Raw genomic sequence first — 13,558 nt, forward strand, 5'->3', positions numbered from 1 at the left:
GCAGGTGCGCGCTCTGCTAATAATCAAACGTTTTGTAATTGATGTAATCTATCGCAAATCTTTATTCGTTGAAGATGAACTGCAAAAAGTGAAATTAGAATGAATTGATGGCAAAAATGTTTGTTTTATGAGTGGATTACATAGAACTATATGCGGCAGCGCATGTAATGATCAGTGTGTAGTGATTAGGTTATGGCCGCTCGCTTCAGTTCAATCTCTAATTTTACAGTAATCGTTGTTTGTTTAACGCGTGAACGCTGTTTAATCAGCAGTGATCCATGTATTTTATACTAGCCCCTGATTAGTGGTATGTTTAGATGTTGTGTAGTGATTTATTAGGTCAGTTGAGGCGTGTCTATCCGACCCTAACTGAGTGTGAATAGAGAGAACACCTCCTCACTCAGCTCCTCACTATCTACTCACTCACTCTCGACACTCACTCACTGTTTTGTGTGTGTGTGGTCACTGGTCACGTACTACAACTAATTTTGAAAATTGCCACATTTGTTGTCAATCTTATTCATTTAACGCGCCCCAAAATTATCCTCGCTCTCTACACCTACCTATAAAATGGCAATAGAAACAGAAATGTGAGGAGTAACAAAATGTAGAAAGATCAAATTGACAGAATTTAATAGTGTAAATGAACTATTGATCATTATTGATTGGAAAATATCAGTTCACAATCTTAATTTAAAGTTAGAATATTATCGCTCTCTTTAGACCAGTCTTACCTACATTATACACCTCATCTAGATAATACTGTCATCAATAAAATAGACCCAGGTTTTGGTTCTGGTTTTGTTTTCCTTATTCATCTTTGATAAATATTTATTTACAGTTGATCAGTAAACTATTCGTCAGTCATGGCTGAAATCGGAGGAATTCCTAAAATCATGGTCTTCCGACCGACGATGGAAGAATTTAAAGATTTCGCTAAATATATCGATTATATTGAATCGTGCGGAGCTCATAAAGCCGGGTTAGCGAAGGTAGTGTATATACACGCCTCTATCTAGCACTTAAAACCCGATTATTGCAATTTTTGAAATAATTTTGCCGTTGAATTTTAGGTGATTCCTCCTAAAGAGTGGGTTCCCAGGCGAAATGGTTACGATGATTTAGATTTAATGATACCCGCCCCGATTTCTCAAATGGTCACCGGTTACCAGGGTTTATATCAACAATACAACATACAGAAAAAAGAATTGCACGTGAAAGAATTTGAAAAACTGGCAAATAGTGATAAGTATGTGATCTGAGCATCTGTGGCAAGCGAGGGCCTCCTAGTTCATTGGCGGTCGTCCTCACTTGCCAGAGTTTGATTGCCTTTTGCTGAAGTTCACGCCAGAGTTTGTGTTGGCGGGAGGCAATCAAACCCTGGCAAGCGAGGTGGTAAGATTTATCATCAGATGGGCTTTACCAAGAAGTGGTTTTTGAAAATATCCGATCATGAAACTATACCACAGACGGGTTACTGACTAGGATCCTCCAGGTGTCCCTAGAAGTAACTCGCTCTTTTGCGCATCAATTTCTTCTACTTGTAGAAGATTTCTAATTGGAAGTGCTGATTGTTACAGGTACCGTACACCTCGACACACTGACTACGAGGATCTAGAGAGAAAATACTGGAAGAATATCACTTACAATTCACCTATATACGGCGCTGATATATCGGGAAGTTTGTACGACGAGGATCAGGATCTTTGGAATATAAATCGTTTAGGTATAGTAGCTACATCGTACAGCTTCACAAAAAAACATTAATCTAGCGAAATATTGCACACATATAGGAGTTTACTCTCAAGGTCAATTCAAAGTCAAATCTTAACCCTTTCAGTGCGTCTACACCGCAGTGCGGTGTACGAATCAGTAATGGATTTTGCTAGTACACCGCACTGCGGTGTATTGATTTAATTAGTAATTACTAATTGTCTCTCTTGAAAGATGGCAGCACCTGTCAAACATAGTGAAATTCTAGTAACTAACGATACACCGCGCCGCGGTGTAGACGCACTATAGTGCTATTCCCGTTATTCAACACACTAGGGCGGAATTTTTCAGAATTTTCAAATTATCTTCAGCACTATAGGGTATTGATTAGTCAGCACGGAAAGGGTTAACTCAAAAGTTCTGTAAACCTCATTCCGGAATGAAGGAATTTAACGGTTAAACATCTTTGTGAAACTAGGTGTCCTCTAAAATAACAAATCAAAGCTAAGAAATGATTTATATCCCAAACCCGAGACGCCGTAAACATGTGCGATAGATAATCTTACTGCTGTAAATTGTGTGCAAATTTTTCACTAATTTCTGAAATTCTAACGTAAAACTCGATATGAATTTCTAGGTACGATACTCGATTTAGTAAAAGATGATTATGGAATACAGATAGAAGGTGTAAATACCGCATATTTATATTTCGGAATGTGGAAGACGACATTTCCGTGGCACACGGAGGATATGGATTTATACAGTATCAATTACGTTCATTTCGGCGCTCCCAAGTCTTGGTACGCAATCCCTCCTGAACACGGAAAGAGATTAGAACGTCTCGCAGCTGGTAAGTCGATGAATCTATTCCCACAGAGTATGAATACATTTCTAGAACTTTTGTTCAGGTTTCCGCTGAGTACTGGGAAAACTTTGGAATATATCCTGGTTTCGAGATATTCGCGAGTTCGATCAATTTTTGCTCTAATCTGGGAAATTAATTTTACGCTGGGATGTCAATGGCTCGGTCAAGAGAGCAACTTTCAACTTAATTCAGCGATTTTTCTTGAAAATATCTTTAATCGAGTGGTCACCACTAAAATGTTGACGTCTCTGTAGTACGATGGGATCTGCTCATTTCCATTTGGAATAATTGAAAAATGACTATGGAAAACTTGGTAATTTCTGATTCATCTCTCTGTGGGAACAATGTTTCTTGAAAACTCAATTATTTTGTCGCCGATCTCAAAACTCCTCTGATTTAGAGAAATTGCTTGACCTATTAGCGTATTTATTTTGTAGGTTTTTTTCCGAGCAGCTCGCAGTCGTGTCAAGCTTTCCTGCGTCACAAAATGTCCGTGATTTCACCCCATATTCTAAAACAGTACTCGATACCTTATGACAAGGTGAGGATCATAAAAAAACTATGAGTCGTGTAAAATCTGCACATCATCTATCGATATGTAATATGTATTTCACTAATGTTTTGAACAGATAACTCAGGAACCCGGTGAATTTATGATTACGTTTCCGTACGGATATCACTCAGGATATAATCAGGGATTCAACTGTGCAGAGTCGACAAACTTCGCTACTAAACGATGGATTGAATACGGGAAACGATGTGCGCTGGTAAGTTTTACATGTATCGATGACTGTAGGCAGCAGGGTGGCATTGACCAGCTTTAACGCGAGAGAGAAATTTAACTCAGATCTTAGGACCTGGGGCCGGGTCTGAAGTGTTTTCATTAAACACAGGGCTCTGATGACCTACCCCTGCTACTTTCAAAAGTCCTACTCAAACTTTTCTAGAAATTTTCAGCTGATACTTTCTCAGTGATGAAACATTTCACTGTTGGTGGTTTGATTCGGTGTAGTGAGTGATGTCTATTGTATATTTGTTGTAGTGTACATGTCGACAGGATGGAGTGAAGATCAGTATGGATTGTTTTGTGAAGTTGTTTCAGCCTGAACGCTATGATTTATGGCGAGCTGGTAAAGACATAGGAGCACATCCCGAGGATGACCAACGCAAACTATACAAAAACCCGAATAAACTCGCCAGTGAATTGGAAGCCAGGTAAATGTCAATCTATTGAAGGATTCATACATTCCTTGAAGAATCATCTTTTCTTGAAACAAAATGTGGAATTTTTTCCTTGATGTCCTTGAAAATTGAAATTAATCGGTCCGATTTTTGTTCAACCCTGTCATGAGGCACTGAACCCACGTGTTAAGCTGTCATTTTCGAATTGAAATGGTTCTTGAAATCTTTAGTGAGGATTCTCGAAAAAATTCCTCGAATAATAATCTGACAGGGTTCTTATAGATCAGTGAAAATCAGGAAATTGACTGTTTGACGTCTTGTTGTTTTTGCTGTTGATTAGAGTGGCACCTCTTGATAAGAAACAGCTCCCACTGAGGAGGATATCTTATAATTAAATCAGGGAAACTATTGGTCAGCAAAATATGCGAGAAGTTTGAATAGCGAGATCTGTAAGAATCCTGATCTGAATGAAAGGCAGAAACATTCAATAGAATATTCTATCTCCAGGATAAATGATTTTAAGAAATTTAAAGAAGCGAATAAAGATGGAACGATAGGAGCGAAACGTCATCCGATTTCATCAACTCTAAAACAGAATTCAAACGAGAAAGATGAGAAAACAGGCAAGAAAAAACTGAAGACAAAAGACGAGAAAAAAACTACGAAGAAACAGAAGAAAGTAGTCGTGCCAGCGGATGAATACGATATCGATTTTGATCAATATTTGTTAGATAACGAGAAGGAGGAAATGTTGAAGAGAGAATACCACGCAGATTCCTCTACTGATGATGAGGAGGATGATGTTGATGATGAAAGTGATTGTACCGATCAGTCTCCGCAAATGTCTCCGTTAAAACGCTGTCACAGCTATCCAATAACGTCGGACCCCGCACAACCGAAACCTAAATTACTGAAATCAGCTGCTTACCAAGGATTTACTCTCGGTCCTCAACTGAAATTCGTACTCGAACAACAAGCATTGCGTAAAGCGAAGGAAGAATCAAATTCACCCGTCGATAATCCGGCTCCATCTGTCTCTGCAACGGAGAAATCTAATCACGGTCAAACAACGTTGATTTGCAGTAAATTCAGTAGTGAATTCACCAGCAGCAATCCTGCTAACAGCAGCAGACCTTTTAACATCCCAGTTAACTGTAGCAGACCTGTTAAGATCCCAGTTAATAACCCTGTTACCGCTGGTAAACCAGTTAACATCGGTGCACTGGTTAACATTGGAAAACCTGTTAATAGTGCAAATACAATTCTGAACACACAGATGCCACGGTCAGTTCCACAGATATCTCATACAGTTCCACAGATATCTCGTACAGTTCCACAGATATCTCATGCAGTTCCACCAATACCACGGTCAGTTCCACAGATATCTCGCACAGTTCCACAGGCATCTCGAACAGTTCCACCAATACCACGGTCAGTTCCACAGATATCTCGTACAGTTCCACAGGCATCTCGGACAGTACCCGTGTTATTTCAGGGAACATCTGTACAACAACCAGTAATCCGGTTTATGTCTCCAGCTGATGTTAAAACTAGTAAAACATTCATCATGCCTCCGAACGCTAATGTTAAACAATTCCTACAGCAGAATAAAGTCAAACAGACCGGTCCGACCGGCTTTCAACCTCTAGTGCGAAAAAATGTGTCAAAACTATCAAAGAAGCAACAACAACGAGGATATTTACTACCGACTAATCGATTTATACCGGCGAATATATCAGCGGCGGTTCAACACTTACAGAATCTACAAATACCTACTACGAGTAAAATAAAAACACCACGATATATTCAACCGGCTACAGTGATATCTACTCTAAAACAAGAGAAAACAGGCGTGAAAATGAATTCATCCGCGATGACTACGGCGCAACCAACTCAGTTACAACTTCTACCAGTTCCGACTTCATTCCAAACTCCTGCTCAAACTGTACAAACAACTGCGTCCGTTATCGCTATCACTGTGAATCCAAACCAATCAGCGCCGACTTTATTGAAATTAACTCCTCCCCCTCCTGTCAAAACTACTGCAGGAAATCCGACCCAATCAGCGCAGACTCTACTGAAAATAACTCCTCCCCCTCCTGTCAAAACTACTGCAGGATATCCGACCCAATCAGCGCAGTCTCTACTGAAAATAACTCCTCCCCCTCCTGTGAAACCAACGGCGCAGACTTCACTGAAAATAACTCCTCCCCTTCCCTTACAAACAGATACAAATACAGCTGAAAAAACTGTCACAAACTCTACAACTGTCTCTTCATTACATCATCAACCATACCCTCATCCACCTCACCTTGAAGTTCAAAATCTAAATAATAGTGAACCACCTACTCTAGAATCATCTACTGTTAATTATACTCAACCGCCCGCCCTGCAGTTATCTCAGGGTGCCACATCATTAACGCAAGCGCCACCTACCTTAGAACGCGTGGTTTATAAACATCCACCTACTCTATCACCCGTCCACGACCGACAACCTCCGCAACTAGAATTATCCAAACATACAACTAGCGGTGAATCGACGAACGCCGATAGCACTGGAAATATCTCTTCTAAACCTTGTAAGACTCGGCCTCAGACGGTTTCAACTCTTCTGAAACAAATCACTCCTCTCACTGTAAATAGAACAGTTACTGATAGCTTGAAACTACCCTTCAATTTGGACGATTGCCTGAATAAATCATCATCGCTACTGTCAAACACTGATCAAATAAATACCGGTATTTCATTTGATCGACTGCCACAAGCACCTGCACCGTCAGGTTTCCATGAGGGAACTGCTGCTGCTCCGCCGGATTACAATGACGACACGTTGAAATTTCTCGGTCTGAAAATAGATGAAGAATTGTCGAAGCCTGAATTCAACTTTCAAGATGCGGAGGAGTTCATAAAACAGTTGGATGAAGAATCGAATGAGAAGCGGCCGATTACGAATAAACCATCGAACATTCAACAAATTAAACATCAGAACATGCCACTACAGATGACCACTCCTTACATTCAACAACAGAATGTTCAACTACAGTCGACTACTCCAAACATTCAGCAACAGAATGTGCCACTACAGATGACCACTCCTAACATTCAACAACAGAATGTTCAACTACAAATGATTTCTACAAACATTCAGCAACAAGTAACTACACAGAATGTCCAACTACAAAAGACTCTTCCAAACTGTGGGCAACAACTTAAGTCTGCTGAGGATGTGAAGGTAGAAGTTACAAAAAGTTCGTTTGAAACAGAAAATAAGCCGAATGAAACAACTGTAAGTACTATGTATAATACGCGATATTTGATTTCAACGCATTCAGTTTCAATAGAGAAATAACTTGAGAATAACGTCGTTATTTGTAGTCTGAGTTGACAGCGTGTCAGTTAGATCGTGAAGAAAAACCCATAACGCAACCTAAACCAGCTGCCGATTTAACCAGCAAAAAGATTGAAAACATGAAATTGCGGAGGCACTGCACGACTAAATCACCAGTTATCGCAAAACCGGATTCAAGTGAACACGGTTTGTACTATTAATACTAGATAGAAAACATGTTCTAGATGCAAACATTATTAGGATCGAAAGGTATTTTTATCATTAAAGAGATTCGCCGTCTGGGAACGGATACAGAACCGTGGGTTAACCGTTTAGAAAAACTGTGGCAGTTTCAACCGGTGGATTTACGAGCTGAACAACGATATAACGAACAAATCGCTAACACTTCACCTCACTGTTCTATCTGTTCATTATTCAAACATCAAAATGAACACGTAAGTTTTCGAAAACAGTGAAACGTCAATATTTTCGGCTAAAAACTAATACGGCTAATACATGTATGTTCTGAATTTTAGGAAGATGAAGTTGAATCATCAACAGAGAATGAGCCCCGACCTGTTCGATCTGCTCCTCTCATTCCTGAATTATGTTTCATCTCTTGTGGAGAGAATGCTTCACCATTCGGGTTAAATAATTTACTGGACGAAGACGGTTTGAGTTGTTTATTACAGTGTGAAAATTGTAGAGTTTGCGTCCATGCCAGTAAGTGTTCAATGACTGATTACTGCACATTACGTGTATACAATCATCATTTCATTTTGAATGTATGTATACTTGAGATGTTATATTGTAGGTTGTTACGGAAGCCCTTCAAATACAGAACCAGATGGATGGAAATGTGCAAGATGTCAGAATAATGCCACTTATGCTGTAAGTTTCACTCTAAAACCCACCAAACGCACGACCCAGTTTCAAAGTCTCACAGTTGTTGGTTAATTTAACCTTTTAGAGTTAAAATCAGTTCATTTTCAGTGTTTAATACTATAGAACTGGGCCCAGTTATGCAGTTTTGAGTTAGAGTTAACTCTTAAGATTCATTTTCAATGTTTTAACTCTTAAGAGTGAAATTTAACTCAGAATTGTGGAAGTGGATCCTGTGATTTGTGCAATCTCTCTTTGTTTTACTGTCGATAGATTTGTAGTTGTTTGTTTTTTCTATTGAAGGAATGTCGTCTGTGCAGTTTACGAGGTGGAGCCTTAAAGCAGACGACTGGAGGTCAATGGGCGCACATTATCTGTGCATTATCGATACCTGAAGTCAAATTCACTGATGTCACTAGTCGAGAATTAATATCACTGGAGAATGTTCCACCTGCGAGGATGAAATTGGTGAGTGTTTCGTGAAAATTCATCAGTCTGACTCTTAAGAGGATACAGTTTCACAGTGACCCAGGTTCAGATCTAGGAAAATTGGACGGCCGGGGTCCGGAAGAAAATAAAAGGCATTTCTCAGTTAAAGCAGCCACTTGCGGGGTCCTCCCTCCATCTGGGGTTAGATATTTTGAAGAAATCCATCCTAAAAGGATGAGTGTCAAATTCATAGGTTCATAGGCAACCTAAATGGGAAGGCAGGGCTCCAGACCCCTCAATGGGAAGGCAGGGCTCCAGACCCCTCTGACCATGCCATAAATCCGCCCCTGTGACCTGTTGTAAAACTGATTATTGTCTTATATTTACAGAAATGTATTTATTGTTATAAGTTATTGAATAGAATGAGTACGTGCGCACAATGTTCAACACTACGCTGTACTCAATCGTTTCATCCGACCTGCGCCTATCACGCCGGAGTCCAGTTCCAAATCAGTGATTGGCCGTTCCCTGTACGCATCACGTGTCAACAACACATTCAAAACGAGAAGGTATGAATGACACTTCGTTTTGGGATAGATATACCACATAACCAAAAATTCAGGCGTTACAAAATAACATTTTCCATTTTGGAAATATTTTGGAATTTGATGAATTGTCCTGTAATCTGGGAAATGTTTGGTAATTTACAGTTCATGTAGCATAGTTTGAGTAAATGGCAATGTTCGCGATGGGCTTCTGCTTCATTCTCAACGCTCATTGGTCAATTTTGAACGAAGGCCTACTATGTAATAGCTGTATCGCCAACTAGTAACAAGTGGGGGCAGCACCGCGTTACCAGGTGGCAGTGAATGAATGTTATAAACTGATTGATAATTATATTTCTAGACTCAGAGTACAGTAGTTAAGGTTGGTGATACGGTGATTGCGAGACACAGAAATAGTCGTTTCTATAAATGTCACGTGATTAAAGTGGACGAAAAGATATTTTATGAAGTTGATTTCGATGACGGAACTTTCAGCAAAAACCTCTTTCCAGAAGACATAAAGGTGAATATTTCACTGACGTGGAAACCTGCAAAACTCAGGGCATCGGAATAATCTAGAAAGTAGTGAGGGAAAACTCAAGGAATTTGACAAATTTTACCAAAAACCTAGAAAACTCGAGGAATTTGAATGATTGCTAAATGACCACATGTTTCTTTATCAAAATACGTGACTCATGAAAATGCACCTGCATTCTCTCTATGCACCTGCAGCAGATTCACTTGGGGAATTTTGCGTTATTACATGGAAAACTCAGCGAAAGTGTCCACTCTATTTTTGAGGTGTTTATGTGTCGACTGTATCTGTTTTACAGAACCGTGATTGCGTAAGTTTAGGTCCACCTCGTAAGAATTGTCGGGTTCAAGTAGAGTGGATTGATGGGTGTATATACTCGGGGAAATACCGTGGTATCAAACAACACTGCGCATATACAGTAAGTGAATATATAAGTTCATTGATCAATCGACTGCTACATTTGAGATTAATTGAGAAAATTTAGATCTAAAATTTAGATTTAAAACTAGTTGAGATAAAATATTTAAGATTTTTAATGGAAAATAATATGAGATGATATAATTGAAAATTTGGGCGCCAATTGATTGAAATTTGAGATGAAATGATTTGAGATGGTGAAGCTCAAATGATTTTAGAGACGATAATTGAGAATTTGAGATGTCCTGCATTGTTTATTAATGCTCTAATGTAATTGCATGATTATTTATAATGAATAAAGGTTGAATTTGAAGATGGTTGGGAACATCGCGTAGAACGAGATGAAATGTGGACTTTAGATGAAGAATTACCGAAACGAGTTAAAAGTCGATTGGTAAGTTTGATTCCTGATCCGGTAATGTTCAATAGTCTCGTATTTTCACTGTACATGTGCAAGATTTCTGCAGACACATTTATAAATTTCGACGCCGATTAAAAAGTGTTACCTTCGCTCCGCTTGTTTAAACTCTACTGATTCCTGCCTAGCTTCCTTAGAAATAACTTATTATCTTCTGAATTAATGGATTTCGTGTACTTTACGAAAGCGTCCTGGGCACGTATTTGAAAAAGCATTTCGAGGTTTATTCTGAGGTTTATTCCGAGGTTTATTCCGAGTTGGATGAGTTAACCTTGAAAATTACTTTTTGCTTAGAAAAGCAGTTGATTCTGAGTAAACTTGTTGAAAAATGTTTTCAAATATATCCGGAGGGTGTTGGTAAAGTACTATATTTTGTGGTACATGTAACATGGATGTTCGTAATTTGATCAAATTTCTATTTGAAAGATTCAGCAGTGAATATTGCTACATGTATATAGTGTTTCTGATTTTAGGGCCCGTCCTCCACGGCTGAGTAAGTAATCAAGCAGGCCCATTATTATTCTAATCCTGTACCGCCATCTATTGTTGTTTATTCGATTAATTGTGTCTGCATGTGAATCTGACTTGCACCTGTGCAGATGATGAGACGTGTGGTTTGTGACGGGAATATATCACGCTTTATCCCCAATATCTGTCTACGATTATTGCTTTACAGTCAAACTTGCTTCAAGTCATCGCGTTAAACTCGAGTCATCACTATTTTTGAGTCTCAAATTGTATTTCCAATTCAATTTACTACGTATAGTTTGGAATTTGAGTCAGTCATCGTATTACAGAAGTTGTCTCTGTTTCAATCTAATTTGTATTTGCGCTTCAATATACAAAGCGTACACCGTTGTTTTGATGAGTTATCAGCATAGTGATCGTCCAAACAATGATGACTTAAGCTTGAATTCATTGTATTTCTAATTATGGTGTAAGAGGAGGATTAGTTAGACCCCTGGACCCAGTTCCACAGTTGTGAGTTAGAGTTAACTCTGAGTTAAAATTAGTTCATTTTCAATGAGTTAACTCAGGGTCAAATCTTAACTCAGAACTGTGGAACTGGATCCAGGTCCCAGTTCCACAGTTGTGAGTTAGAGTTAACTCAGAGTTAAAGTTAGTTCATTTTCAATGTTTTAACCCAGGGTCAAATCTTAACTCACAACTGTGGAACTGGACCCTGGATCCAGTTCCACAGTTCTGAGTTAAGATTTGACCCTGAGTTAACTCATTGAAAATGAACTAATTTTAACTCAGAGTTAACTCTAACTCACAACTGTGGAACTGGGTACTGATTTGCTTTATTTTAGGTGTATTCTCTATGGCTTCATCTTTAGGAGTTTTTGATGCTGTTGTTACTGTTTTTTACTACTCAATGTACAGTGTTATAATTATTGTAGTATTTCACGAGCATGCTCGAAATTTATTTGAATGTTGTTTCGTAAAAGTATGTCGTTCGTCAAATCGACCGTTGTGAAATCACATACAGCTGACTTCTCCTTGTTTGGTAGCAGTAAATGAGTTGACAATTAGCGCTGTAGCATGTTGGGACTGAGTTGAAGATCCGGACCCAGTTCCACAGTTTTAAGTTTAGATTTGACTCTTCCCAAACTTTAACTCGCAAGTAAACTCAAACTTATGACTCACATCCTGGGAAATTCAATTACAATAAAAGCCAATATTGGAACCGGTGAAATCATGGAGTTATAACAAATTTCAGAGAGTTATAAGGAATGATATTTTCTAATTGAATTATGAGTTAGTGTTGTAACGTACTGTAGATGAATACAGTATTCACTCTGTTTCTATATTTTTCTTGCAGTCAACAGCGAGCGAACGAAGACACGATATATTCTACTGCGACGGTCGTGTCAACTATAAACGACACAGAGTCGCGAACAGTAAATACATCGAGTAGATTTACGCATAGCAGGCATTTATTGAATGAGAATATATCAGTGGCAGCAGCAGCAGCAGCAGCAGCGGGGGCGGATAATTCGACGTGGGATCCGTTAACTATGTGGTGGTATCAGCAGGCTTTAGTGCAGCATTATCTCGGATAATTCAGTCATTTATTTTCATATATCGCGCTTCGTAAAACAGTTGATGTATACTGCAGGGTCCCGTTAAACACATAAATACAATGAAGTTCTATTTGTCTCAGTTTGTCAACTGAATAGAAACTGATTGTAAATATTGTAAATATCAAACTGAATTTTCATTAATATATTATTACGTACCTGATGATTGTAGTTCGGGTGAAGAATATGTTTCTAGTAATTCACTCAACCAGATAATTCGAGCAGCAATTCATCTATTGAATCTGAATCTGTATTTGGCAGCTATTGAACCGTGAACTTTGCAGTTTGTAAATAGATTTCTTTTTTAGTTTTGAGCTTAGTTTGATCATTGTATAAATTGCATTTAATTATATTTAACTCTTGTATATAATCAAAACTTATTCGGATTAATTGGAACTCCGTTGAATTTATTGTACAGAATGGTTACTGTATATATCTGAATCGTTCCTATGAGATTATTGGATACTTGTCTAAACTTCTATTGATAATTGCTTTGTATAAATTGAATGCATTGAGTTCATTATTATTAGCACAATGCAAATGTCAATTTTTCGATTATAAGATTTTGAAATACGCATACAGTGGACTGTTCGCTCAAGTCGGATCCGTTCTACTCGGGAGAACCTTATTGAGGTTATGTATTTGTTTGCCTGCTAGTGTTGGAGACTTGCTCATCATACATAGCAACAAAACATAATCGGGGGGATTTACAAACTTATCATTGTTCCGAAGAGCCCACTTGAGCGGAGTCTACTGCCAATATTCATCTTAAGGTTTTTTTTCATTCGTACAAATCTTTTCTGCGATGGCGTTATATATTTTTTTTGATTTAATTTAATTTAAGCGCATCCAGTTTGCGGTAGATTGACAGATTAATGTTGTTTCTAATCGATCTAATTTAATAATAAATTTTATTTCTGCCAGGTTACAAATAAACAATAGTTCAGTCATTTCTGTATTTAAGTTGTCATCGGATAAGTCATCAAGTCATTTTAGCCCAGTTAAGACTGTCACCCATCTTTTCAGTGCATGAATATTCTATTTAAACAGTAGTTTGTACTTTCCTCAAATCTCACTCAACCAATAAATTTCATTCATGCATTAAATACAACACATCAATTGCCCTGAAGTAATGCGTAGTACACTTGTCTTAGTACACT

At 38.4% G+C, this 13,558-nt stretch overlaps 1 protein-coding gene across 2 annotated transcripts; it reads left to right on the plus strand.

The window, feature by feature from the left end:
- Positions 1-193: 193 nt before the first annotated feature.
- LOC141900568 (lysine-specific demethylase 4C-like) lies at positions 194-13,316 on the plus strand. Of its 2 annotated transcripts, XM_074787520.1 has the most exons (20): positions 194-307; positions 842-992; positions 1,074-1,249; positions 1,581-1,726; positions 2,351-2,563; positions 3,016-3,119; positions 3,208-3,345; positions 3,621-3,793; positions 4,268-7,046; positions 7,136-7,295; positions 7,377-7,543; positions 7,625-7,811; positions 7,903-7,979; positions 8,274-8,438; positions 8,789-8,968; positions 9,306-9,467; positions 9,778-9,897; positions 10,198-10,290; positions 10,788-10,807; positions 12,140-13,316. In XM_074787520.1, the coding sequence occupies exons 2-20, from the start codon at positions 867-869 to the stop codon at positions 12,378-12,380; spliced, it is 5,427 nt and encodes a 1,808-aa protein (XP_074643621.1). In that variant the 5' UTR covers positions 194-307; positions 842-866; the 3' UTR covers positions 12,381-13,316. The 2 variants fall into 2 exon arrangements, with proteins under 2 accessions (XP_074643621.1, XP_074643622.1); XM_074787521.1 differs by lacking the exon at positions 10,788-10,807 and having other exon boundaries at positions 12,140-12,382.
- Positions 13,317-13,558: the final 242 nt, after the last annotated feature.

This window comes from Tubulanus polymorphus, chromosome 2, assembly GCF_964204645.1.
Source record: "Tubulanus polymorphus chromosome 2, tnTubPoly1.2, whole genome shotgun sequence".
NCBI lineage: Eukaryota > Metazoa > Nemertea > Palaeonemertea > Tubulaniformes > Tubulanidae > Tubulanus > Tubulanus polymorphus.

What these genes read in the sequence shown, in the direction of transcription:
- LOC141900568 (XM_074787520.1), top strand. Translation starts at nt 867, where the DNA reads ATGGCTGAAATCGGAGGAATTCCTAAAATCATGGTCTTCCGACCGACG. An exon ending in AACACATTCAAAACGAGAAG is followed by an intron (nt 8,969 to 9,305) that starts GTATGAATGACA and finishes TTATATTTCTAG; the next exon opens with ACTCAGAGTACAGTAGTTAA. An exon ending in GGCCCGTCCTCCACGGCTGA is followed by an intron (nt 10,808 to 12,139) that starts GTAAGTAATCAA and finishes TTTTTCTTGCAG; the next exon opens with TCAACAGCGAGCGAACGAAG.